The sequence below is a fragment of the Mustela lutreola genome, chromosome 7 (assembly GCF_030435805.1).
Source record: "Mustela lutreola isolate mMusLut2 chromosome 7, mMusLut2.pri, whole genome shotgun sequence".
NCBI classification, from domain to species: Eukaryota; Metazoa; Chordata; class Mammalia; order Carnivora; family Mustelidae; genus Mustela; species Mustela lutreola.
The window spans coordinates 80589653-80617291 of NC_081296.1; the positions used below are offsets into that span (position 1 = coordinate 80589653).

The 27639-nt window shown below is 54.5% G+C and overlaps 1 protein-coding gene across 2 annotated transcripts; it reads right to left on the bottom strand.

The window, feature by feature from the left end:
• Positions 1 to 1446: 1446 nt before the first annotated feature.
• Positions 1447 to 25943, bottom strand: MYH6 (myosin heavy chain 6). Of its 2 annotated transcripts, none has more exons than XM_059181677.1 (38): positions 25841 to 25943; positions 25302 to 25519; positions 23928 to 24071; positions 23530 to 23686; positions 23418 to 23445; positions 23017 to 23128; positions 22634 to 22726; positions 21861 to 21924; positions 21538 to 21636; positions 20966 to 21069; positions 20740 to 20878; positions 19043 to 19311; positions 18592 to 18762; positions 17099 to 17408; positions 16352 to 16422; positions 15990 to 16077; positions 15784 to 15901; positions 15514 to 15637; positions 15115 to 15251; positions 13490 to 13745; positions 13106 to 13348; positions 12783 to 12959; positions 12353 to 12498; positions 12013 to 12103; positions 10367 to 10756; positions 9938 to 10064; positions 9725 to 9843; positions 9121 to 9317; positions 8389 to 8572; positions 8003 to 8168; positions 7732 to 7856; positions 6504 to 6812; positions 5989 to 6192; positions 4690 to 4815; positions 4209 to 4484; positions 2946 to 3041; positions 1884 to 2018; positions 1447 to 1523 (listed from the first exon to the last, which is right to left on the bottom strand). In XM_059181677.1, the coding sequence occupies exons 2-38, from the start codon at positions 25500 to 25502 to the stop codon at positions 1500 to 1502; spliced, it is 5820 nt and encodes a 1939-aa protein (XP_059037660.1). In that variant the 5' UTR covers positions 25503 to 25519; positions 25841 to 25943; the 3' UTR covers positions 1447 to 1499. The 2 variants fall into 2 exon arrangements, with proteins under 2 accessions (XP_059037660.1, XP_059037661.1); XM_059181678.1 differs by having other exon boundaries at positions 25302 to 25514; positions 25841 to 25938.
• Between the last annotated feature and the right edge of the window lie 1696 nt (positions 25944 to 27639).

Sequence of the window (27639 nt, forward strand, 5' to 3'; positions counted from 1 at the left end):
GCAAGCAAACATTTTCTGAGCATCTCCTCCCTATAGACCCTGTGCTGGGCCCTGGGGGATTCACAGGTGACAGGAGGGCCTGTCCTTGGGCATTCATACCCAGGGAAGGTGACAGGCTAGTGAAGGATGGTCATGACTGCCCACAGCGCATGCTAGGGGAGGGTTGGGCTGGGCTTTTTGGAGAACAGACACTGCTACAGTACAGGAATCAGCCCTGCCTGGCCCATGACAGCCAGGGTACTAGGGATGTCCCTGCTCACCCACATGGCCTAACTTAGCAGCTCATACAAGCTGGCTTACTATCCCTCTAATGCTGGCTTTCTCCTGCTCTGAAATATCTTCCTTTTTTCTGGGGTGCTCCTTCCAGAGGCAGGCCCTAGCCCCCAAGACCTGCCTGAACCCTGGAACTTCAGTAGAGCTGCTGTGCTTCCTTAGGTGGTAGTCGTGGGCCTGCCTCAGTCTGACTTCTCCAACTTTCCTGTCCTCGTGTCTGGGCTCCTCACCAGCACAGACAGCATCCCCAGGGCTAGAACCAACGGGATTTTGTGTTTTTCTGGGTTTCTGCTCACATGCTTAGGGCTCTAGGCACTGATTGGCCACCCTAAACCTTTCAGGGAGACATAGCAGGGGCTTCCCTGGCACCCTTTACGAGATGGGGTTACCAGATGCAGGGATGAGAAAGTGGTTAGGAGAACTGGGCTGTAAAGCCCAGGAGGGGGCAGGGATTTGTCTGGAACAGAATGGGGCCGGGACAAGCCCTGTTTCCTGGGCAGGAGTATGACCTGGACGAGACTGTCCCTGGTGGGTGCTCCCAGGAGAGCGGGGGTGTGATCTACAGCGTGTACCTGCTCATACAGCTGTGCCCACCTGTGCCTGTGTGAGGGGCCAAAATGAAGCAAAGCTCAGCTCTGGTCCACAGTGCCTGTTGACACAGGCTCAGTGTCAGCGGGCCCCAGCGTCCCAGGATTCCCCTCTCGGTGAGGCATGACCACAGAGGCCGAGCTCACACGTGGGCCCCAGCCGAAGGGGCCTGGGGCTCCCTGTGGATCGACCAGAATGGTACCTGTGCCAACCCCTTTATGAACCTCCACCCCCAGGGAGCCTGGAGCCTCTCATGGTATCGGTGGGAAGTTCATCTGGGAGGGAACGGGTGTCCCAGGACACCTTTAACCTCTGCAGCCCACAGCTGGGGTATGTGGAGGGGATCTTTGTCTTCCACACAAAAATCCTATCTCTCTGCACACAGAATTGGTTCACCATGCCGGTACCTTTGTTTTCTCTCTGACCTCACTTCTCTGGGCCTTGGCTGCCTCCTCTGTAGATGTGGAAAGATGTGGAAAACCTTGGCTCCCCCAGGTCTGACACAGAGGCAGGGCCTCCCTCCACTTGGGAGCTCTAAGAGCTCTTGGCAGCAGCGGCAGTGGGAAGAAAGGGGCGCAGGCAGAGTCTGGCATTCATGTTTATTCCAGGCTGTCAAGAGGGAGGTTCCTGATGCTGTGTCACTCCTCTTCGAGCAGTTTTTGCTGAGAAAGGAATAAAAGGTGTAAGGGGGCAGCTGGCAAGAGGGAAGGAGGGTGTGGAGAGGAATCTCTGGGGCTTTCCAGGGCCTCAGGGGGCTACCTTGAGAGGGCGACGTTCTGGCCTCAGGGACCTTGGTTCTCATTTAGGGGTCTTTGTACTTTAGTGGGAGGGGCCGGGCTTTCTTCCAAGGTTTCAGTCTATACGGGCTGCTTTGACCAGGAAGGGGTTTCTCAGGTATGGATGTTGTGGGACTCCCCGCCAAGTCTGCCATAATATAGGCTAAGGAGTGCCCAACCTGAGGGGCACTGATGGTGGCAGGTGTGCTGACATGGCCACTAGTGAGGCCCAGCCAAGGGACCCACCTTGGCACCGATGTCGCGGCTCTTGGCCCGCAGCTTGTTGACCTGGGACTCAGCGATGTCTGCCCGCTCCTCGGCCTCATCCAGCTCGTGCTGTACCTTGCGGAACTTGGACAGGTTGGTGTTGGCCTGCTCCTCCTGCGGGGGTCCGGGGATGGGGAGGAGGAGGTGAGATGCAGCAGGGTAGCTTGGGGGAGCTGGAAATCCCCAGCCTTCCAGTCTGACGGATTCCCTGTCCCTGAGCCAGGAGCTCAGTGCTCTCACCCCTCAACTATGTCCCTGCAACTGCCTTGCTAAGGGTCTCCTGTTCCTGGCTTGGCACCTTCCTCAACTTGCCCAGCATTCAGAATCCTGCATGGCCACCCACTGCCCAAGATGAATGACATGCTGCCTGGTCAGTCCCATTCTTTTTTTTTTTTTTTTTTTAAAGCCAAGTGTTTTTGTTTTTAAAGATTTTATTATTTATTTGACAGACAGAGATCACAAGTAAGCAGAGAGGCAGGTAGAGAGGGAAGAAAAGAAGCAGGCTCCCTGCTGAGCAGACAGCCTGACGACGCAGGGCTCCATCCCAGGACCCTGGGATCATGACCTGGGCCGAAGGCAGAGGCTTAACCCACTGAGCCACCCAGGTGCCCTGGTCAGTCCCATTCTGAACCGAGCTTCACTGCACCTTCCCAGCTCTGACTCTGCTGCTCCCAGCTGTCCGGTTTCCTGCACAGCTGTGTTCATCGACACTTCACTTTCACACTTTACAGCCCACCTAGACTCTTCCCCCACTGCCCTATGGCCAGGGCCTCTCCTGGGCCCAGTTCCACAGCCACCTTCCAGCCTCCAGCACCATGTGGCCCCGTGGCCTGCTTAGCAGCTATACTGTCTTCTGTCGGGTCTACCGGAGTATGGATTATAAGCAGGCTGTAAGCATTGCCTTTGCTTGCTCAGAGTGCCTGCTCCAGCTCTGAGCACACAGGACGCGTGAAACGTCCAGTCCCCATGCTGGGACCGAGGCCCGTCAATTCTCACACAGGGAGGTGTGTGTAGGGAGAGTGAAGAAAACCATGAACTCACCGCCTCCTCGGCCTGGCGCTTGTAGGCCTTGACCTTCAGCTGCAGCTTGTCCACCAGGTCCTGCAGCCGCAGCAGGTTCTTCTTGTCCTCCTCCGTCTGGGGGTGGATGGATGGGAGAAGCCAATTTGGGGGAGGAGCAAGGACAATCATTGTTCCCTCCTTCAATATGTCACTGTTCTCCCCAGGCCTTAGCTGCCCCTCCAACCCTCCGATGGGCCAGGTGAAAGAGGGGGCCTGGGGGATTTCATCTCTGCCTTGACTTGTAGGTCAAAGGGCCAAGGCAAGGTCCTCAGTCTGGATCTAGAAAGCAAAGTGGGCTGAGGCCCTAAAGCTAGAAGTGGGGCAAGGGGCTCCTAACCAAATGGAATTCCTTCATCCAAAAATATGGGGGCATTGGGGCTCCTCCAGTCCCAGCCTGGAGCCCCGTAGATTCTCTTGGCCAGTGGTCTGAGAGTGAGCCGAGAGGAAAATGAGGGGCACGGGATGAAGGGGGTACTGTCATAGTCAGACCATTCTCATCTATCATATATATACTGTACTAGGCAGATTTGGGCACCAGGATCACTGGCTCTAATGTCACCTGACCATGTCTAGCTCCTCATCATTGCATGGACTAGGGTGCCACTCCCACTTATGTACACAGTACACCTGCTGGTCTCCCCAGCTGCATCTCTTTCTCAGGCCTCTCATATTCTGCTGTCCAATGGACCAATACCTCCTTTCCTTGCCCTTTCTTCCCGGGTGCACTGGGAAAATAACAGGTCAAGGGCAAAAGCTCTGAGTTACAAAGGTGCAGATCTTAGAACATTTTGGGATCATCTTTATCTAAGGTCCCACAAGTTACATGGAATATCTGAGTCTCCTATTCCGAAAGTGCCATACTACATCCTTCCCTCTCGGGCTGGCAGAAAGATTCCATGGACGGTGCTAAAGCCTTCATGGTAGCACTTTGGGTTCTTAAAACAAAACAAAACAAAACAAAACAAGAAAACCCAAGGAAATGCTGGTTAAAAGAGCTTTCAGGAAGTAGAGGTAGGTTCTCCACTCACCAGAAAAAATCATGGACTCAAGCCAAACAGACTCCAGGGAATGTGCAAGAAAATTAATCTAAAGACAGCATCTCAAGAAGTAGGTGCCAGGGAGTTGAGTGGTGCACCTGGACAGCGGCTGTGCCTGGGGCCCGTGTGGGTTGGGAAGTGAGGCAGGGGAAGCGCTTTCACATCTACTCTTTCCTGGCCCCCAGAGCAGCCCCCATGCCCGTACCTGGTAGGTGAGCTCCTTGATGCGACGCTCACTCTTCCTCATGCCCTTGATCGACTCCGCATTGCGCTTCTGCTCAGCCTCCAGCTCGTTCTCCAGCTCCCGCACCCGGGCCTCCAGCTTCTGCAGCTGCTTCTTGCCGCCCTTGAGGGCGATCTGCTCAGCCTCATCCAGCCGGTGCTGCAGGTCCTTGATGGTCTGCTCCATGTTCTTCTTCATGCGCTCCAGGTGGGCGCTGGTGTCCTGCTCCTTCTTCAGCTCCTCAGCCATCATGGCAGCCTGGGGGCACGGGGGAGGTCGAAGAACAGGGCCCAGGGCCCCTGGTCCCTCCAGGATCGCCGTCTGCCCAGCCTGGCGTTTGTTTCCCGAGGCCTGCCCACCCGTGCAGCTGCAGGAGTCGGCTTGTCATGGCATGGTGGCCTGGCTGGGACCCAGGGCCCTCGTTCCCGTCTTTAGTGGGGGGCGGGGGGGAGCAGTCACTCACATCGGTGATGGCCTTCTTGGCCTTCTCCTCGGCGTTCCTGCACTCCTGCACCGCCTCTTCTACTTCTGATTGGAGCTGGGTCAGGTCTGACTCCATCTTTTTCTTTTGATTGATGAGACTAGTGTTCTAGATATAGGTAGAGGAAAATATCAATATATACTTTGTTACTAGATTCTACACCTTTAGCTGCAGAAAATTTAAACTAGTCATTTTTTATTTTTTAATTATTTACTTTTAAAGATGTATTTGTTTATTTGAAAGAGAGAGACTACGGGCATGAGTGGGAGGGGAAGAGGGAGAAAGAGAAAGAATCCCAAGCAGACTCTATGCTGAACACGGAGCCTGATGTGAGGCTTGATCCCAGGACCCCAAGATCCCGACCTGAGCCAAAACCAAGAGTTGGAGGCTTAATGGATTGTGCCACCTAGGTGCCCCAAAAAACTAGTTACTTTTTTTTTTTAAGTCTTGCTTTTGTTTATTCCTTGGGCATTTGTTGTATCTTTGTTATTGTATATCCCAGGTTTTGTATCTGTTTTTCCTTTTCCTAAGAAAGCAGATATGTTCTATATGTTATATCTAAAATTACTCAGCTTTGAAGAAAGACTTCAAACCAGAAAGGGCCTATATGATTCTACTTCTGACATCTTTAGTGACGTGTCTCTTCAGGAGCATGAAAACATTCCAAGGAAAGTGGGAAAACTTTTTTTTTTTTTTTTACCAGGACAATATCCTAGAAATGATTGTAGTTACAGAAAGAATATAGTGGAGTAAGGAAGAGGGGAGGGGGTCAGTGCATGACATCATTCCCACATGTACTAGATTATAGAGAAAAGTCCCACAGGACCCTGCCAGAAGATGGACACAAAAGCTCATGGCAGAGCACAGTTGGAGACAGGGTGTGTGGGATTGCAGAATGATGGTGCTCCCTTGAGAATTTGATTTGCGTATGGATGGCATTGGTGCTTCTTTAAACTCTCCAGATCTCCTCTTTACAGAGCAAAGGAGGCTGTCCTCTAGATCAGGGATGCCAGATTACAGCAAGCATGGCACGACTCCCAGACTTGTGACTTGGGTGAACATCACCAACCAATCATGACATCATTAGCTTTGAAGTACATGCCCCCTTCTCAAGGTAGTGTTTCCAAGAGCCCCCATCAGCAGAGGAGAGATGGCCCAGGAAACCGAGTGATTTGCCATCCCAGTTGGACACGCTCGCTCAGGGCATCCAATTCAGAACTTCTGTAAACGGGCTGGGCTCTGCCCCTTGGGGGCATCTTCGTGGGGTCCCGACCGCCTCACCTGGGAGTGCAGCAGCTGCACCCGCTCGCTGGTCTCTATGAGCTCCTGCTCTGCCAGCTTCCGAGAGCGCTCGGTCTGCTCCACCACGGCCCGCAGCTCCTCCAGCTCGGCCTGCAGCAGGTTGTTACGCCGCTCCACGATGGCGATGTTCTCCTTCAGGTCATCGTTGGCGTGGAGCGCGTCATCCAGCTGGATCTGGGTGTCCTGGGGTGGGGTGGGCGGACGCATGTTGGAGACCTGCACCCATCCCATCAGGGCTTCCTAGTCATGGTCTGACACACCCTATGTCAGGTTCACAAACCTTCTCTGTCAAGTGTAGGGCCAGGGCCACGGCCCCTCCTCTGTTGTCTAGGTCAGGAGGCTGGGCTGGTCCAGGACATGCTTAGGGTCTGGTTCTCTTTCGTCAAGCCTCCAAGCCCAGGAGGTAGGTGGCTCCCCCTTTCTCCTGTGTGCTAACCCAGGGCCCTCACCAGACCTGCAGGCAGCTCCCTTCAGGGAGTCCCCCACTCTGTTACCTTCAGATGGGCTTGGGCAATCTTCAGGTGCTTCTGGGACTCGGAGGCTGTTCTGTTGGCCTGGCTGAGCTGGATCTCCATCTCGTTGAGGTCGCCCTCCATCTTCTTTTTGACCCGCAGGGCCTCATTGCGGCTACGCGTCTCAGCATCCAGGGACGTCTGCAGCGAGTCCACCACGCGCAGGTGGTTGCGCTTGGCCTGCTCCATCTCCTCGTCCTTCTCCGCCAGCTTCCTCTCGATCTCTGCCTTGATCTGGTTGAACTCCAGCTGTGCCCGCAGGATCTTGCCCTCCTCATGCTCCAGGGAGGCCTGGCAGGGGGTGGGGCCAGAGGGTTGGAAGCGGACAGTCAGGGTACGGAGCGAGGATGGGAGGGAGGTAAAGGAGGTGCTGGGTATCAGCCAGGACTGTGGCTTGGAGAGGAAAGCCTGGGGAAAGACACAGGAGGTGGGACCTGCATCCCAGGATGTCCTGGGCTTCCTCAGTCAAGGAAAGGCCTTGGACGTCACCAGTGCCAAGACCCTCTAGGACTAACACCACACCATCCTGAACTTCTAAGTCTCATAGGAAAGGGGGAGGTTTTCATAACCACACACTCCAAGCTTCATTTTTGTTTCCCGGGTCACTTACCTTTCAGTGAAAAAAAGCTAGATGCCCCCAAATTCAGGGCCCTCTCTGGGTTCTCTAAAAACGAACAGTAGCAATAGCAAATTGTGCAGGAAGGACACACGCATGTTGGAGGCATGTATTAAATTTTTAAGTTTGTGATCTCATTTAATCTTCATAACAATTATGCATAAAATCTTATTGGGTATGCATATTAGTTCCATCAAAAATAAGAAAACTAAGGTACAGAGGGGTTAAGAAACTTGCCCAGTAACACAGCAGAGGTCCTGAAGCCAAGTTCCAAACTCAAATCTGCCTGATTCTGAAGCCCACACTCCCACCTACTGTTTGAGGGGTTATGATGATGATTGTATTTCAACTTTATAAACACGGTAGGTTTATAACCTTTCCGCCCATGATCACACAGTGATGTTTTCCTTGGTGGAGACCTTGGCTTTGGAGGCAGTCATGGTATTGGGCTAGTGGGCAGACTGAGAGAAGGGAGCTAATAAATTTTGTCTGGGGATGAGTATCACCTGCTGGTGAAGAAGAATGGGGAGTCAGAGACAAGAAGGGGTGGGTAGGAGTGGGTATGAAGTAGGGGTGAGGCAGGGCCAGGCTCACCTCAGCCTCCTCCAGGGCTGACTGCAGCTCTAGCTTCTCAGCCTCCAGCTGTTTGCGGACTTTCTCCAGCTCGTGAGCATTCTTCCCTCCTTCTCCCAGCTGCTCCGTCAGGTCGGAGATCTCCTCTGGGGGAGGGGCCCGGGCCGCTCAGTTGGGGGCTGCCATGGTCCCCTGATGGGGGACGCCCCTCTTGGAGCCCCTGAGTGGCGCCACACAAGGAGGCGTGTGGGTATCAGCCAGCCCCTCCCCGGCCTCTCCAGCCCCAGCGCACCCTGGAGGTTCTTGTTCTCCCGCTTGAAGGTCTCCAGATGCTCCAGGGACTCCTCGTAGGCGTTCTTGAGCTTGAAGAGCTCTGTGCTGAGGGAGCGTGCCTCCTTCTGCGAGGACTCCAGCTCGGACTGGGACTCCTCATACTTCTGCTTCCACTCGGCCAGGATCTGTGGGGACCCAGTTCACTGTACAACCCTCAGCCCCAGCACCAACCGCCCCCCCACCCCCCGCCGCCCCTGGTCCTCCAGGGCCTGCCCAGGCCCCTCTGCGGGGCTCAGCCTCCTCCCCAGCACCCCCCGCCCCGTCCCCCAGGAGAAGGTCCCTGGCTTCCTGGTGATGCTGGCCTCCCTGCTCTGCCCCTGGTCGAGTCCCCCAGCCTGGGCCTACCTTGTCAAAGTTCCTCTGCTTCTTGTCCAGGGCCGCGGCGGCTGCGTTGGAGCGCTCCACGTCCACCATCAGGTCCTCGATCTCATTCTGCAGCCGGTGCTTGGTCTTCTCCAGCGAAGAGCACTTGGCATTGACGGCCTCCACAGCCTCCTCAGCGTCCTGCAGCCTCTGAGCCAGCTTCTTCCTGCCCCGGGCAGTGAGCGTGTGTGTGTGTGACCCTACCTGGGAACAGCGGGCCCTGGGAACCCCTCCTCCCTGGACCAGGGTGACCCCATCCTCCCTTCACCACAGCTCCTTGGGACCCTGAGCAGCCCTTCAGGCCCCGGGTCACCAGCCTTGAGGGACCCCAGCCTGCAGGTCGGAGGAGGAAATTGTCCTCCCTCTGTGTAGCGGCGTCTGCGTGGCAGCCTCCTCCCCTCCCCACGCCAGGCTGATCGATGGAAGCTCCTCTGACCAACAAGCTTTTTGCTCGTCTTATACGTGAGCATCAGGTATAACCCGAGCCAAAAGCTCATGCGTCACAGGAAGTGAGTCCGGGCCAGCCAGGTTCACTCAGAGGCCAGGATCCAGGCTCCCTTTCAAGCACCTCTATTCCCACCCCGCTTCCCGCCACTTCTCCCACCCTCCTCAGATCCCCTTCCCGTGTCCATTCTGCTTATCTGCCCCTGCCCGCCCTGCTGTCCTCTTGCTCCCTCCTCTTTTAGAATCAGGGTGGTGAGGCCCAGGACTCACTTGGCCTCCTCGAGCTCCTCGGTCCTCTGGATGGCGTCTGTCTCGTACTTGGTCCTCCACTGCGCCACCTCTGAGTTGGCCTTGGACAGGACACGCTGCAGCTCGGCCTTGGCCTCTGTCTCCTCCTCGTACTGCTCGCGCAGCAGGTCACAGTCATGCCGGGCGGACTGGAGCGCGTGGGCCAGTGCGTTCTTCGCCTGCGGAGGGGAAGCACCAGGAAGAGGGCTTATCTTCCAGGAAGGTGGGAGGGAATGTGCCCCCCACCCCTGATCATTGTCTAGATCCTTTTCATATCCATGAACTTCGAACAAGCCCAGCCTCACTCATTCAGGGTGAAGGCTGGTGTGGAAATCTCAGCATCTCAGAGCAGCTTTCCAGCTTGCCCACCCCACCCCTTGCACATAAGGAAATGGCAATCAATGATGTTCAGGTGTGGCTTAGCTGGAGTGTAGAGGAACCTAGCCTGTGGGGTGGGGGTATCAGGGCTTTCCGTCACAGACAGAGGCTTCTCTCCAGCCTCTGAGTTCCATTCATGGTGTTGATGTAATTTAACTACCCAGGGCTGCCATCAAGCCTGTCCCACTGTCCCATAGCTGGGCCTCACCTTGCCCTCCTCCTCCAGCTGCCTCTTGAGGTCCTCTAGTTGCTGGGTGTAGGAGAGCTTGCCTCGAGTCATCTGGGAGATCAGTGCCTCCTTCTCATCCAGCTGCCGGGACAGCTCACCTGGTCGTGGGAACAAGAGAGCCTCTGTGGCCTGTGGAGGGGGCAACTGGTGCCTGACCCTGAAGCAGGCACAGGGCCGGTTAGGGGAACCCACCATTCTCTGTCTGCAGTTTGGCTCGCTGGGTGGTGAGGTCATTGAGGGAGCGTTGGGTCTCTTCCAGCTTTGCTCGGTACTCATTGGCCTGGTCCTCCAGGGTCCGGGACATCTTCTCCAGGTTTGCCTTCAGGCAGCAAGGGACAACTTGTCATGGAGAAGGAGCTGAGTGGACCAGAGAAAGGAGGGGAGGACCAAGGTGGGGAAGCACAGGGCACAGAGAGCTGCTGGAGAGCGCAGTCTGAAAGGGGTGCATGAATTAAAGGAGGGAGGGTGAGGAGCTGTGGGGGGAGGCAGGGAGGGCAAGGGAGAGAGTGAGACAGAGAGCAAGGGGTGATGAAGGAGTGACAATGAGAAGACAGGGCAGAGAGAGTGGAGGAAAGGCCGCTGTGGGGGGAAGGGGGTGAGGACGGTGAGCAGGCCACCCACCTTGGCCTTGATGATCTGCTCCATGTTGGAGGTGACGTCGTCCAGCTCCAGCTTGAACTCGCTCTTCTCCTTCTCCAGCTTCTGCTTCACGCGCTGCAGGTTGTCGATCTGCTCGCTCAGCTCGGCCACGCTGTCCGCGTGCTTCTTGCGCAGGGCCGCCGCCGTGGCCTCGTGCTGCAGCGTGGCCTCCTCCAGGTCCCGCCTCATCTTCTGGAACTCGGCCTCCCGCTTCTTGTTCATCTCAATCTGCACGGATGTGGCCCCGCCAGCCTCCTCCAGCCGCTCGCTGATCTCCTCCAGCTCCCGGGACAGGTCTGAGCGCAGCTTCTCCACCTTGGCCCTGGCCGTGCGCTCAGCCTCCAGCTCCTCCTCCAGCTCCTCAATGCGAGCCTGGCCCGGGACACAGAGGGCTCAGACCCACTGCCTGGAGCCCTCCCTTGTGGAGCGCCCATCCCATAGCTCTAGAGCATTCAGGTTCCTCTAGGGCAATGGTTCTTAACTAGGGAAAGCTTTGTACTGCAGAGTGTAGTTGGTGATGTCTGTAAACACGTTTGCTTGCCATGACTTGCCATTTAGTGGGTAGAGACAGGGGGTGCTGCTAGACATTTCTGTAACACATAGACCATCAGTAACAATTTGGTCAAAGCTGAACCCTCAAGGCATCTAGGCTCAGTCTGAGAATCTGCAGCTCTGAATCCTAAGAATCCATGTTTGGATGGGGATTCCGAGATCCTATGAGATCCTGAATCTCAAAGATTCCACAGATTCATTAGGCTCTGCTCTACTAGACATAAGGCAGGAAAGCCTGCACTTGTATCCTACAAATATTTGCAACAATATGCCTTAATCCAATAAAAATTTTTGTAATCTTCCAAGTTAACCACACAGTTCTGTCAATCATATTCTTGACTCTCCAGGGTTTGCCATATTTATGCCTGGGCTCGGTTCCTCCTTAACTGTTCCCTTCCAGGCTGGGTGAGTGCTAGTGGGTTTCTCTTATCATCATCATACCCCTTTGGCCTTAGCCCTGGCCTTGACTAAACTGGGAGAATGTCCCATTTGTCATTTTGATCCGTTCCCTGACCAGCCTGGAGCAAAGGGGGAGCATTGATCAGTGGGATCCTTGCATCGGTGGTTGTGGACAGTGTTAACAGGATGCTCGTGGGTGGGTTCTGGGAGCAGGAAAGAGCCTCTTCTTGGGAGTCTCTGCTCCCGAGATGAAGGAGGTGGGACTGTGTGCAAGAGCCTGGGCAGGAAGAAGGAGGAGCCACAGCCCATTGCCAAGACCTGGTGAGGATAACAGCACTGTTGTTCTAGGTCTAGGAGCCAAAGAGTTTGCCTCAACCCAGACAGAAGAAGAGCCTGGAGAATGTCCTCATAATCTAGCTAAAACCCACGAGGCAGGGCATAGCTCAGCAAGACATCCTTTTTAGTAGGCTTGTTTGCCTCCCTCAAAGAGCCATGCTAAAATAAGACATCATTGCTTTAATGGCAGAAGGCCGGTGATCCCCAGTGCCAGATGAGGGCTGGTGGGGTCTCCAAGGCTGTCTGGAGCTCTAGATACTGTCTAGAACCCTAAGCAGTTCCTGTATCTTCAGCTACCTCACCACTGAGCTCGCCATTAGCTGCACCAGGAAGAACTTCACCTGATTCTCCTTCAGTTTCTTCTGCAGCTGAAGGGCCAGTGCCTGCTCGTCTTCAATCTTACTGTTCTGCTGATTAATGTCAAATTCTTTCCTGGAGAAGAAGTGGGGGGTGGGTGACAGGTGCTCTTCCTTCCTCTGCACTCATTCTCTTCTCTTGCCAGGGCATGCCAAGACCAGTCCCCTCCCTGCTGGCCCAAGGGGTGAATGCAGGAGAGTCATTTGATCCTCTCATTCACACTGTGCCCAGGACAGTCATGGCCAGTGGGGCTGCAGCACCCTGTGCTCAAACTCCCAGGCCAGACATCTCCACTAGACCTTCCTAGCCAGCTCAGGCTCCTACTTCTTGATCTTTTCTTCCAGCTGCAGCTTGTCATTCTCTAGGTCCATGATGCTCTCCTGGGTCAGCTTCAGGTCACCCTCCAGCTTTCGCTTTGCTCGCTCCAGGTCCATGCGGACCTTCTTCTCTTGCTCCAGGGATCCCTCCAGCTGGTGGGAAGAAGATAATAAATGAGGTCTAGAAAACCTGAGATCCACAGTGTATGCTCCTCTGTTCCCTTCTAAACTCAAAGTCCAGGAGATTGGAGGACAAGCCAGCAGAGAAATACCTGCAAGCACAAAAAATTCTGAGCCCCAGTCTAGTGAGGAACTGCAAAGAACAAGAGCCCCCAGGGGTCATAGAAGTTGGTTTAGGTATCATAGAGTCCCTTGGCTATTGATATTGCCAGCAAAATCCTGACCTGGGAGAGACAAGCATGGTTCTTATTACTCACATCATCCACCTGCTGCTCCAGCTTGACCTTAGACTTAGTCAGTGTGTTGACCTTGTCCTCCTCAGCCTGAAGGTCATCTAGGGCCTGCTGGTGGGCCTCTTGCAGAGCCTTCTTCTCCTTGGTCAGCTTGGCAATGATCTCATCTAGCCCAGCCATTTCCTCTGTCAGGTTCTTCACCTGTGGATCAAGAATCCCATCCCCTTCAGAGTAAGAGGTCATTGGCCTGGAGACATCTATAGGGATGTCCAATGCCAAGGACCAGGACCACACCATGGTCTAGGAATCCTAAGACCTGGGCTAGAGCCAGAAGGAGCTGCCCTCACCTTGTTTTCTGTTGCATGCTTCTCCTTCTCCACCTTGGCCAGCGTCAGCTCCAGGTCATCAATGTCCTTCTTGAGCTCAGAGCACTCATCTTCCAGCTTGCGCTTCTTGGCAGTGAGCTCCGCATTCATCTCCTCCTCATCCTCCAGCCTCTCAGTCATCTCCTTCACCTTGGCCTCCAGCTGGATCTTGTTCTTGATCAGCTGGTCACAGCGCTCCTCTGCATCGTTGAGGTTATCTTGTTCCTGGGAGAAGAGGACAGAGAGGAGACTTAGTGATTAAAGAGAGGAGAGATCCAACGTCTTAGTTCCTGGGGATGACATGGGCTATAATCCAGGGGAGGAAAGTGGAGGAATGAAGAGATTGTCATGAGGCGATGGCCTCACCGCCTGCACTTGGAGCTGGAGGTCATTCTTCTCCTGCAACAGGGACACCATCTTCTCCTCCACCTCCTTGCGGCGAGCCTCTGACTTCTCCAGCGCCTCCTTGATGCGCCCAAACTCCTCTTTCATGTTGGCCATCTCCTTCTCTGTCTCTGCACTCTTGAGCAGCGGCTTGATCTTGAAGTACAGCTTCATCCAGGGCCAGTTCTTGACCCCCATGAAGGCCCGGATGTTCCACTGGATGACCAGCAGGGCATCCCTGGTAAGGAAACATGGAGGTAGGAAGGGACACTCTGAAAGGACACTTCATAAACACAAAGCAGCTGCACTCAGCTCCCAGCCCATCTAAAGCTCATAGGCACCTGAGGGCTGGAGCCCTGTCTTGTTGCCTTGATATACACCCCCACTCCAACATTACCACACTGAACATGGAGTTGCTCAATAAATATTTAATCGAGTAATTCAACAAATGGGCAGTTTATATCTTCCCTACTAGGGTGTTAGTAGTAATGAAAGCACCGCTCACAGAGTGTCTACTAAGTTCAGTGTTTCTAATCCCATAAGAACCTCAAATATTTTAAACATATTTTGCATGTAAGAATATCTATAGTATATATGTAAGTCATGAAGCATGAAACAAAATGACTACATATGAACCTGCCAATCCTTCAAACAATAACTAGAGCATTGCCCATGTTGGCTCTCCCTGTGGGATTTTCCTCGTCCTTTTTCCTGGTCCCCCCACCAGAAACAGCCACTATCCTGAATCTTGTGTTTTTCATTTCCTTACTTTTTCAAAACATATTTTAACCGTATATGTATGTGTCTTTAAACAACATGTCACTATTTTTTTTATTATCTCTGAGTTTTATAAAAATTGCATTACACTGTATGTATCCTTCTGTGACTTGCTTTTGTTCACTCAATATGCTTTTGAGGTTCAGACACATTGTACCATGTGGCTGTAAGTCCCTCCTTCATTGCTCTATAATATTCCACTGAACAGCCATACTATTTGCCCATTCCCCTGAGATGGAAACTGGGATCGTTTCCAGATCTTTGCTGTTTTGGTCAATGCTCCTGTGAAGATTCTTTTTCATCCCATGCTTCATCCCATGGGATTGAAACATCCTATGGGATTCTTTTTCATCCCGTGGGATCTTTTTTCATCCCATTCATTCCCATTCTGTGGGAATGCACTTAGGAGTAGAACTGGAAGCTATGCAATTGTTAAAGTTTTTTTTTTTGGGGGGGGGTGATCGCTATACCCAAAATGGGGCTCAAACTCATGATCTTGAGATCAAGAGTTGCATGCTCTATGGACTAAGCCAGTCAGGTGCCCCTGCAATTGTCCATCTTTAAAAGATAATGATAAATTGTTTTTCAGGGTGGTTGTGCTAATTTACCCATAAGTGGTGGGTCAGATTTACTGATTTTTGTCAAGCTCGTGTTTTAAAATGGTATCTCACTCTTTATGGGGAATTTTCTAGCATGGTAGTCATTTGCTCAAGCCAGCTAACAATTGACGAAGTCAGGGTTTGAACTCAGGTCTTCTGAGTCACACCAGTTAGCACTGCTTGTCTACCTTTTACACCCCTGCGAAAGCCTCACCCTTTCCATTGCCTCACCTGCGCTCCACGATCTTCTTGAACTCAATGCGCATGAGCAGGCCCCGGGCTTGTGCCTGGATGCGGGTGATGATGCGGCTCAGCCTCTCATCCCGCATCTCCTCCAGCAGCCCCAGCAGCCCCGCCTTGAAGAACACCTGTGGGCCAGCAGTGGGTGGGCCGGGAGGGGAAAGAGGAGAGGTTGCTTTTAAGCAGTGTAATACCCTAGGAAAGAACTCAAGGGAGGAGGCCAGTGACAGCTGGAGCTGGGACAGGGGCACTGGATGGTCCAGGGGAGGGGGAGAAGGCAGTTCAGAGATGGTCCTAAGATGACTGGTAAAAGGGAAGGAGCTGTGAGGTGGGGACCCAAAGGACAGGAGAGGTCTCTCTGTAGTCAGCTCGCCTCCTCCCTTCCCTCACCTTGGTGTGGCCAAACTTGTACTGGTTGTGGTCAATGTCCAGGGAGCCCAGCAGCTTCTCTGCCCCTTTCCTGCTGTCAATGAACTGGCCCTCAGGGATGGCTGTCGGGTTCAGGATGCGGTACCTGGAGAGGGTGGTGCCCCGAGTCACTCACGTTCTGGACCAATCTGCTCTGCCCACAGCACTCAGGGCCACCTGTGGACTTGCTTCCCCACCAAGTCTTCCCAGGCTCCCCCTGCTCCCTGAGCTCTGGGGAGCCCCCATACCCACCTCTGCCGGAAGTCCCCGTAGAGGATACGGTTGGGGAAGCCCTTCCTGCAGATGCGGATGCCCTCCAGCACACCGTTGCAGCGCAGCTGGTGCATGACCAGGGGGTTGTCCATCACCCCTGCAGCAGGAGAGAAGGAGAAGGTATTGGCCTCAGGATAAGTGATGCCAAGTGCCCTCCCCAAACTAGACCCTTGCACATGGCTCACCTGGAGCCTTCCGTTCATTGGGGATGATGCAGCGCACAAAGTGAGGGTGGGTGGTCTTCAGGTTGGTCATGAGCTTATTCAGATTCTCCTGGGGGTGGATGAGAGTGGGGAGTCAGGAGCCACAGGGACCATCTTTTTGGGCCCTGGGCCCCTGAGCCTGTCTCCAGAATTCTCCAGGGGACCAAGAGTTGACATGTCATTTATGATGTGAGTTCAGGATTCTATAGAATTTACATGCCCAAAATGACCATGTAGTTCTAGTTTCCTTCCTCCCCAGACTAAGACAATCAAATTAGGGTAACACAGCCAAAGGACTGGACCTGTACACCACGGGCCCCCTGGCATCTCTGAGCCCTTCTTACCCGGTGGAGGGCCGACACTGTCTGAAAGGATGAGCCCTTTTTCTTGCCTCCTTTGCCTTTACCGCTGTCCCCTAATAACGAGAGAAGGGATGAGGAGTCAGAGTTTAAAAGCAAAGGAATGCTCGGCCAGGGTCAGGGCACTGCTTCTCACTAGCCATGTGACTTCACAAAGTGATTCTCCAGGTCTCAGTTTTTCCACAAGAACAGTGACTGCCTCTCTGGGACAGAGATTAGATACGCTTGCTTGCCACACCGTGGGTGCTGAAATAGTATGAGTGCTCCTCTCCCATTTTCTTCTTCGAACCCTACCCTTCATGCTTGCATCTTTCTGAGGTCAGCCTTCCTTCTTGTAGTTCTTCCTCCTCTTCCCAAGCCACACCCTTGCTCATCCTTCTCTGAAACGGACGCTCATCTGTGCTCCCAGGTGCTCAGTGATCCTCTCAAGGTTTACCGAGAACTCCCACAGGCACAGCTCTACGCTGGACCTGGCACAGCCATGCATGCCCACCTTCACTAACTTCCAGGTGTTCAGCCTTGAGGAGACTCGACCAAGACCCATAATACAGAATGGAAAATGACTCTTTCATAAACCAGCTGCAGAATGACTGCTGCGAGATCTCCTGACCCCCATCCCGTGACTCACGGGATCCCTTCTCTCTGCTAGAATCCTGTGCTTTGAAGCCGAGGGCCCCTGGTCCCTGGCAATTCCAGAATTGCTCTAGCCCAGGGCAGGGGCTGCCCTCTTACCGACATCAGCAGAAGCATAGGAGGAGAAGAGGGTGGCCATGAGCTTGAGGGAGGACTTCTGGTACAAGCCCACCACCGTCTCGTTGAGCGGGTCTTTGTTCTTCTCCAGCCAGCCCAGGATGTTGTAGTCCACGGTGCCGGCATAGTGGACCAGGGAGAAGTGGGCTTCCTGCTTCCCCTTGACATTGCGTGGCTTCTGGAAATTGTTGGACTTGCCCAAGTGGTTGTCATAGAGCTTGGCCTTGAAGGTCATGTCAGTGGCCTTGGGGAACATGCACTCCTCCTCCAGGATGGACATGATGCCCATGGGCTGAGAGCAGGGAGGAGTAGAGAGAGCATCACTATGTGCACACCTAGGTTTCCAGAGTCCCACACCTTGCCAGTGGAAAAGCCACAGCCCGGTAGATCTGACAGGACACAGAGTGTCTGTGCTAGCACCTCTTGTCCCAATAGAGGATGCTCATATTCCAGGAATTAACCTAAATCCAATTCTATTTAAATCTGGCCTATAACCTCTTTCTGCCTCAGTGGACCTAGTGAAGAGCCCTATGCTCCCAGCCATCCTTCCATGTCCCAAAGGCCTTGCAACAAGCCCCTTCTTCTTGGAAGGCTCCTTGCCCCAGGGACAGGTGTATTTCCGAGGTGCCAGACTCTGCCTAGGTGAAGGGTAACAGTTCTTCAAAGGATGGTTAGAGGGATCCATGTTCTGCAAAAACATCCTGCTCTTGAGAGAGTATGATGGTTCTTGACTTTCCTTGGGGCAGGAATCCTAATGAGCATCTGATTAAACTAAAGATGTTTCCCTGGAAAAATGCATGTAAACACGTGTGTGTGTGTGTGCGCGCGTGCGTGTGCGTGCGTGTGCACACACACACACATGCACACACACACTTCCATATATTTTCAGGCAATTCTGAGACCTCTGGAAGAGCAGCACCTTGGATAACTACCCAGAGCTTCTGGGAAGCTTTGGTTTTCTGAAGGGCACTGGCTGGCTAAGTGAGGGAAGATGTTCCGGGCTCTGGTCTGTATCAGCAAAGGCACACTGAGAACAAGCCAGCACTGGGAACCTCACACTAGCTCCATTCTTGTCTCCTCTGAATCTATGGACAAGAGGGGCTGAAGACCCTCAGCTATCAGGAAGAGGCTGGGAAGCCAAGTGTCAGATCCAAAGATCCTAGGGTCAGCCTGGGATCTTTCCATAGATGATGATTCTCATGGGCTGTCAGAGGGGCCCGTTCTCCCTCTCCTCACTACGTCCCCTTCTTAAGACTTTGGGAGGTGACCACCATATGGGAAAAGGTCTCAGGTCCTGGGGAGAGGAGAAAGGAGCTCATCCCATGTATGCCCATGACTTCATGGTGGGTAGGAACTGGGCTTGAGAGAGGCTGGGGATTCTGGGGACTTCAGTTTCTTGGCTGTAGAAGGGATAGCACTGCCACTCTGTCTGGAATGACAGGGGACGGGGACACAGACAGCGGGGGAGGCAGCACCTTCTCAATGAGGTCGATACAGGCCTGCAGGTCCATGCCAAAGTCAATGAACTCCCACTCGATGCCCTCCTTCTTGTACTCCTCCTGCTCCAGCACGAACATGTGGTGGTTGAAGAATTGCTGCAGCTTCTCGTTGGTGAAGTTGATACACAGCTGCTCAAAGCTGTTGAACTGTGGGTGGGGGGTGGGGGCTGAGCGGGTCAGGCCCACAGGAGTCTGAGCAGTCTGTGTGGTCTGCCCTGGTCGGTGCCCAAGCCCAGACAGGGGTGTGGCCAGGCCCCTGCCCTGTCAGGCGGGGGAGGGGTACTCCCCTGGAAGACAGGATGAGGCATCTGTTACCGCTGAGCCCCGCAGCCTTTCCCGAGACTGGCCGTGATGGTCACAGGTGAGAACAAGTGAGTCACCCTCCCCTCCCCCCACCACACATGTGTGCCTAGGCTCCCCCACTCACATCGAAGATCTCGAAGCCGGCGATGTCCAGGACCCCTATGAAGTACTGGCGTGGCTGCTTGGTCTCCAGGGTGGCGTTGATTCTCGTCACCATCCAGTTGAACATCTTCTCGTACACGGCCTTGGCCAGGGCCCCAATGGAGTAGTACACCTGCTGGACGCTCTGCCCCTTGGTGACGTACTCGTTGCCCACTTTCACCCGAGGGTGGCACAGCCCCTTGAGCAGATCGGCTGAGTTCAGCCCCATGAGGTAGGCGGACTTGTCGGCATCTGGAGGAGAAGGAAAGAAATCAGCAAGCACTTTCAGCAGACCCTCTTTCTTTCCCTGCTCTGGGCAGGGTCAGAGACCTGAAGCATTGGTTCAGCTGCCCTCGCTAAAGAGTTGCATATCCAGGCCTGGAAGGGTACCAAGCTTGCCAGGGGGCACGTAGTCACCAACATGCAGAGTCCGGCTGGCGCCCAAGCCTCCTCCTCATCTGTCCAGAACCTCCCACCACCCAGCAGTTCCTGCTGCCTCTGTCTGTAACGTCTGCTTGGTGCCCCCGGTCTGGGTCGTGGAACAGCACTGCTGTGAGCACCTTCTCACGTCTCCAGGGCACAGACTCTGGCTGACGGAGATGGGCCCTGCTCCCTGCCTCCTTTGCTCCCATCCCCAGATCTGATCCAGGACCGGGCCTGTTCCATTCTGGATCCATGCAGTGACCAACTTGGTATTAAGGTTCCTAACAGCAAGGCCCTCCCCACCCCAGCTCTCCATCTGTGCCATCCAACATATGATCTCTATTTAGAAGAAATGTATTTGATTCAATTTCAAGAGTTTTGTGATAGCTGATGACTTGTTCTCATGAAAGCCAGGCTTGGCATTTTGATCTGGAGAGATACAGAGAAGGAGTCCTTGAAGGTAGGCTAAGAGGAAGGTTCTTGGGCATTTGTCTGGCCCTATTCACACCTTGACATCTCCTTCTCAAAGAATTCCTACAATGGCCCCAGAGTGAGCTAGGAAGGACTGTTGTTCCATTTCACTGAGGAGGAAACTGAGGCCCAGTGAGGTATGCAACATGTTAATGGCAAGCTATATCCTGACTCCTGGCCCTTACCTCCCAAACAGTACATGGCACGGGGCCTGAAAGGGACCCATCCAAGGGCTGGGCAACCTCCACATACACACTAATGGCCAGGATGTGCAGAGCTCAGAATCTGTGCATTTCTGAGCTTGGCTGAGTCTTGAGCCTAGGAGGAGACATCCCAACTCACTTCTGGTCAGCGCAGCTGGGGTTGAAGAGTTGGCAGGATTGTAGGGGGCCTCCCTGCCTGCCCGTCTCTCACATATCCTTGTCCCTCCCTGGCTCTCACCCCATCCATCTACCCCACAGGCCTCAGGCCCCCAGGAACCAGCCTGTCTGGGGACAGTGGTTGACCTCTGACTAGGCTCTAATGAGGAGAAAGCCTGGAGGTCGGGCTGGATGGTGGTGGGGCCCTGCCCCTGGGACGAGGTACTGCTCTCTGACCATTTGCTTCTCATACTTCTGGCTTCCTCCCACTTTCTCCATCATGGTCCTAATTACCTTAATAAACTAGGTTGTCAGCCTAGCTCTTCAAGAATTGTTGAATAGCACCACTTTGGGACCCAGCATGGGAGACCCTGCTCCCAGAGGACGATCTCCTCCTGACAGGTGAACACCCAGCACCTGCCCCCACCTTCGGTGCCATCTGGCTCAGCTTGCTCTTCCCGCTGCTTCTGCTTGAACTTCATATTCCCGTAGTGCATGATGGCGCCCGTTAGCTTGTAGACTCCAGCTTTCTCCTCGGAAGTAAAGCCCAACACGTCGAAGGCGCTCTAGGACAGAGCAGGAGAGGCAAAGAGGGAGGTTGGGTTTGGTGGTGCAGGAACCCTCGGGAGCTCTCATGTTGCCTCCTCACTCACATCTGTGGCCATGAGCTCCTCGGAGTCATCGATGGAGGCCACAGACACCTCTCCCTGAGACACGAAGGCGTAGTCGTAGGGGTTGTTGGTGACCAGCAGCATGTCTGTCCAGGCAAGGAGCAGGGCAGGGGACAAGGGGACGGGAGAGGGCAAGGGATGGGCAGAGAGGGGTTGGGAGGAGGGCACGGTGGGGTTGGGGCAGGGACAATGAGGAGAGGACCAGGAGCAGGGAGAGAGGAGGACAGTCAGCAAGGACCATGCAGAGAATCCAAAAGACATGAAAAAGTAGGCAGGGGACTGGGGAGGGAAGACAGTGGGAGAATGACACCTGGCAGCAGGGGAGGCATGAAGAGGAGAAGGGGAAAATCAACCAAGAAGAGGAGAAGATACATGACAAAGAAAGAGTGGGGAGAGAGGCAAGAGGAGACCCAGGCAGATCTGAGATGGGGAAGGAAGAGAAGACCTGAGCAGACTAAAGGGGGAGGGAGAGGAATGGGGACAGGTGAGGAGGAGGAGGACACCCACCCTACCTGGGGAAGGCAATGGGGGCATTGAGGTATAGACAGGCTCACCCAGAAGCTCTGGCTTCTTGTTGGACAGGATCTGGTAGAAGATGTGGTAGTTCCTCTCAGCCTTCAGCTGGAAGATCACCCGGGACTTCTCCAGGAGATCTGAAGTGAGGAGAAGGGAGGAAGGCAGCAGATAAGGATGGGGAGAGAGTTGATACAGCAAATGGGTGTAGATTAGGGGAGAAAGGCTCTTAGAACAAAATGGAGAGAGCCAGGGGAAGAGGAAAGAAGGTGGAGAGGGAATGTTGAGTTAGGGTGGCCCAGCTGGGAGAGAAGGCAGAGGCAGAGGACACAGAAGGGCATGCACGGCTCCCTGCCATACTCACAGGTCTCTATGTCTGCAGAAGCCAACTTTCCAGTGGCTCCAAAGTGGATCCTGATGAATTTCCCCTGCAGGTAGATGGGACAAAGAGTCAGGGAACTGGCCAGAAGGGACAGAATGGAAATCTTGGACCTCAAAACAACCCAGAAAGCCCTGGGTAGTTCTGGGAATGTTAATGACTTCTTTGGTGTCCCAGATTAGTATCAGTAAAACAGGGAAAAGTATACCCATCTCCATATTACTAGATATGTCTGAGAAGAAACAACAACACAGGAATGAACACAGATACAATGCCTCCTGTTTGTTCCTCTGGTATGATGTCATCAATCCTTTCAGTGACCTGCGAGGTAAATATTTCTACCTCTGTGTTACAGACAGAGGACCTGGGACTTAGGTGCAGGGACTTGCTGGGCAGGTGGGAAGCTGGGGAATTGGCTCCAGCACCTATGATCCCTGCCCACTTCCCATGTGGAAGAGCGCTGGAAAAAGTCATTTGGAAAATCTAGAATGTGCTCCAAATCAGCTCCATTACTTGGTTATGGAATCGCTCTGGTGACTCTGGGTCTCTTTTCTTGAGTTCTCCGATCTCAGGGAGCCGGGCTGGGTCAAGAGGGTTTAAGAGTGTGTGTGTGCACACGTGCACCCTTGTTGATATCCCAAAACCCAAATGCAGGATGATCACCTGGGTGTGGTGACTGTTGAGAAAACGACACCCCCCACCCCGCTTTTCTTGTCCAGGCCAAAAGAGGCCAGTTGGCAGCTGTCAAAGGCACTCACAAAGCGGGAGGAGTTGTCATTCCGGACGGTTTTGGCGTTGCCAAAGGCCTCCAGGGCGGGGTTGGCCTGGATGATCTGGTCCTCCAGGGTGCCCTGTGAAGGCAGCAGAACCCCGAGGGTTTATCTTCTGTCCACCTCCAGCAGTGGGGAGGGCAGGGGGCTATACTGGTCCTGGGGGATGGGGGTGGGGCTGGATGGATGGCAGGTGGGTCTCTGGCTCCAAAGGGCCATATTCAGACATCAGAGTGTGTGTCTCCTTCCAGGCAGGTCTTGAGCATTGGGCTCAGTGGTGCTGTACCCACTGTTCCCCAGGGCAAGGCTAGGGGTCAGCTGGGTCACTCTGCCCCCAGGTCCCTCTGCTGAGCCTGTGGCCCACCCCGTACCTTGTTTGCACTGGCATTGTCCTTCTTGCCACGGTCACCTATGGCCGCGATGCTGGCAAAGTACTGGATGACACGTTTTGTGTTCACAGTCTTCCCTGCACCGGATTCTCCACTTGAGGCAAGAGGGACCCATCAGAATCCAAGATTTCCCCTGTGCTCCATTTGGAGTTCAGCCCCCTGCACCCTCCTCCCTCAGGATCCCAGCCTTCTATATTCCTCTACCAGGGACCAGGGCCCTGCAGAATTTGCATATCATTGTAGATCACTCCGACACCCCTCTGAGAGCCCAGCTCCCTGTACTCCTTGCAACCAAAACTTTAAACCTTTCCTCCCCTCTGCACCCCCAGGAATCAGCCTGGGTCCCCCCCAAGTCCCTATGTGGGTGGATGGCATTTGCTCACGTGATGAGGATGGACTGGTTCTCCCGATCTGGAAGAGAAAAGAGGAGAGGCAACATGATCAGGTCCATGGGTACAGGCCTGAGGGAGCACGGGTCAGGGCTGTCAGGCCCACCTGTCAGCATGTACTGATAGGCGTTGTCAGAGATGGAGAAGATGTGGGGCGGCGCCTCGCTCCTCTTCTTGCCCCGGTAGGCGGCCACCACCTCGGCGTTGTACACCGGCAGCCACTTGTAGGGATTGACGGTGACGCAGAAGAGGCCCGAGTAGGTCTGGAGCAGGAGAGGGAACAGGCGTGAGGGGCTGGAAGGGGATGCCTGGGTCAGGTGGGGACAGGCAGGGGAGTCCCTGGTCACCCAAACTGGCTCCTCTCTTTCTGCAGCTGACCAGGGTTAGGGAGGGGGCAGAGGGGAGCTGGGGTCCCTTGGAGAATCCTGACCCCTTGCCTTGAGAGAGTGGCGCTGGCCTACTTTGTCGTCCACCCAGGGCTGGCTTCCTGCCATGTGCACTCACATAGATCATCCAGGCTGCATAGCGCTCCTTGAGGTTGAAGAGCACAGCAGGCTCGTGCAGGAAGGTCAGCATGGCCATGTCCTCGATCTTGTCAAACTTGGGTGGGTTCTGCTGCAACACCTGGTCCTCCTTCAAGGTTACAGTCTGGGGAGGGTACACAGACAGGGATGACCGCACCCCCCCACCTTGACAGTCCTTGCTCGCCACCCTCACGCACTTACCTCCTCCCAAAACACAGTCTGCAACCTCAATCCCCCAGCTCTCCTCTGACCAGCACCCAAGCCCTGCCCCATGCTTTCCCCAGACGACTTAGAGCTCACTGTGTCTCCCATCCCAGGGTTTCCGTGTCTTGCCGGTGCCCCAGGGCTTGTGACCATGAGCAGCCCCTTTCTGTCCCTGCTTCATGCACCTAGAGGCAAACTTGGTGGGGCTGGCAGCTGTCCAGTCTGGGCACATACCTTACCCTGACTCCTGGGGGCACTGCTTGTGGGCTTCAGTGGCTCAGGGCAAACCTTGCCCCGCTGGGAAACATCTCTACCACCAACCTATAGTCCCCATTGGTCACCATTAAGGTGGTTCATGTGACACCAGTCACTTCGCCATGCCCTAAGATCTTCAGACCCTGCAGGTAGGTATTCTGGTATTGTTTCTGGACAGTGGAGGAAGCTGCGGCTAGAACAATTAAATGGTTTACCAGCTTGGTAGACAACCAGCGGCAGAACTGGGACCAGAGTCAAAGACCCCAGCAGGTTGTGACCTGTTATTGCACACCTCGTTGGGACCCAACATTCAGTCGGCAGGTCTGAGGACAAATGGTGTGAGCCGCTGCTAGTGACCAGTGACGACCCTTACGGCTTGTGAGAGGAAGCAGGTACTATGGACTTCTGAGCACTGGTCACTAACCCCAAGACTGAGCATATTTCAGCTCAAGAACTCCTGCTTTTTGTGTTCATCTGGTTCTATGAGTTTGCTCTTGGTTTGGGTGAGGTGAATTTGGGGGAGCTGGTCTGTGGAGGAAACTGAGGCACAGAGAGGTGGGGATATGCATACAAGAATGAACTTTACTTGATACTGTGCCTCTGTCTTTTTTATCTCCAGGACCCCACTGAGGCAGATGCCAGTGGAGGCTCCGCCCACCTCCCGGTCCCAGCATCTTCCCTGGCGAAGAGCACGCCCCCCTGTTCCACTGCTTGGGTCCATCTGAGAAACGTCCGAGTTCACACCCAAGTGCTAAGTTCCTCGAGGGGTCATGTCTGGCACTCCTACTGGCTTTAGCTCTTCTCCCAAGCCCTCAGCTCCCACAGCAAGTGGCCTCACCCTTGCAACCCCCCACCAAACCTTCTCTCCCTTTCTCTGGCACTATGCCCCACACACCTTGCCATTCTCTGTCTCAGCAGTGACCTTGCCTCCCTCCCGGGACAAGATCTTGGCCTTCACAAACTCCTCCTTGTCATCGGGTACGAAGCACTCAGTGCGGATGTCAAAGGGTCTAGTCTGGGCCTCCAGACGTTCCTTCTCTGACTTGCGGAGGTATTGGGCTGCCGTCCCAAAATCGGCCATCTGGGCATCGGTCATTTTGGTGCTTCCCTGCGCTTGAGACAGAAGGGCCAACTGAGACAGTGGAACCTCCTCCCGTGCTCTGCACCCCCACTCCCTGCCACCCCTCCTCACCACCTGTCCCTCTATTCCGCCCTACCACTGAGGAGACCCTGGCCTGGGTCCCGTCCTCCCTGTGCTTCAGGTTCTCCTTCCTTTGCCCTCTGACCTGACGCAGAAGGAGACTCTCTAAGGGTCTGCACTGGCTGGAATTGGCTGGTGTTCTGAGGTAGGGGAGGTTCCGAGCTGCCTAGAGGAGAGACGGGGGCCCCGGTCCAGCAATCTGGCTCCCACGAGAGGATTGGAGGGGTTCTCACCTGGTTATCTCTTCACGGAGAATCCTGAAGACTCTGGACCATGGGTGGAACCACAGAGACCCAGGCAGGCAGAGGGAAGACCAGATGAGGAGAGAGAACAGTGGAGAAGGGTCATCGGGGAGAAGTGAGCCCGGAGGATCGACCCAAAGAGCCGGACGCGCAGGACCGACCGAAATGGGGAATTTGGGAGAGAGAAGAGGCAGAGAGCCGGTAAAGAAAGGATGCAGAGTTGGTGAGAGCACCAGGGGTGGACAGGGAATCAGAGTGGGAGATAGAGGTGAGATTAGAACACACATGCCCGCCGACAGGAAGGATGGGCCAGGGAGACAGACAAAGAAGGACAGGAGTGACAAGTATTGATAAAGACCAGGAGATAACATAAAACCAGACAAAGAGCAGAAAGCTATCCAAGGAGGGAGGAAGATGGAGGGCAGAGCATGGAGGATACAGAAAGTGGGGGACAGCAGAGGCAGGGAAAGAAAGGTAGATCAGAGGAGAAGAGTTTTCTGGGTTTTCCTTGGGAACCACCCCTCTGTCGGTAGGAACTTCCCAGGGTTGGGCAAGGCAGTTCTAGCAGAACCCTTGGGTCTCAGACCAACCTGCACCCCACTCCCTGAGGTGGGGGCTCCGGGGACTGGACGCAGAGTCCACCAAACTCTCTCTTACCTGGTTCAGAGGAGTGTCTGTCTGTCCTGGGGGAGCCTTCTCCTTTATATCCTGCTGCTCCCAACCCCTGCCTAAATTTGGAGTCCTTCCGGAGGGACCCTCCCTCCCACCTCTCTTCCCTCCCGGCTCCTCCTCCCTTGATCCCTTGGCTCTGGAGGTGACAGGAGGACAGCAGTGCCTCTAGATTTGCCCATGAAAGGTCTGTCACCCTAGCCCCTCTGGCTCCAGGGCCTTTTTTTAGTCCTTGGGCACATTCCTTTCCTCCAAAGAACTGATGGGCAGATAGTAGGAAGACAGGACCTTCTCGCACAAACGCCCCTGCCTGCCAGGCCCTTACCTTGGTTATTTTTAACCTGGAGGGTGAGCTGAGCACACTGGGCTAAAGTCACCTTCTCCTGCAGGCCAGATGCTGTCCCCTGACCCCAGCTAGGGGTTTCCCACTCTTCTACCCATTTCTACCCTGGCCTGACCTAACATACCCCCAGGCTGGGAACATCTGCCCACCCTCTCTGACCTGAGGTCCCATGGTGTTAGGGGCTGGGAGCTGGAGCTGGGATGCCCAATAAGGGGAATCTACTGCCCAGCTCCATGACTCAGTTTCCCTTTGTTAGAAAACAGATGTGTATGCTGCCCTCTCCCTGCACAAACGCAGTGTACCTGGTTTCCTTCTGGTCCCCAGATCTCCAGGCAGGTATTCTCCTGCGGACTTGAGGCTGTGCTGCTTCAGGTACATATCTGGAGCCCCAGCCCCTCCAGTGATGCTCCTGCTGCAGTGGCCACTCTCTGTCCTCTCAAAGGAGAAGGAATTCTCCCACACCAACCACAAATTCACACTCAGACCCACGGTCCACTACCCGTCCCTATCGACTTGACAATCACACGTCCGGAAGCATTCCTAGCCACACACATGCAGACTTTTCACACTTACACATTCATGATCACAGATTTTCCCACTTGCGGTTAGGCACACCAACACGCACATTTACACACCCACATTCCCACGCGGAAGTTTAACCGTCCACTGCTCCTGGTGTGGGACATGGGATTGGGAGGGGGTAGGGCAAGGCAGGAGGCATTAATCCCGGCCTGAGGGAGGAGGGGGTGGGGGTGGGGGGCTGCTCCCTTCCGCCTCT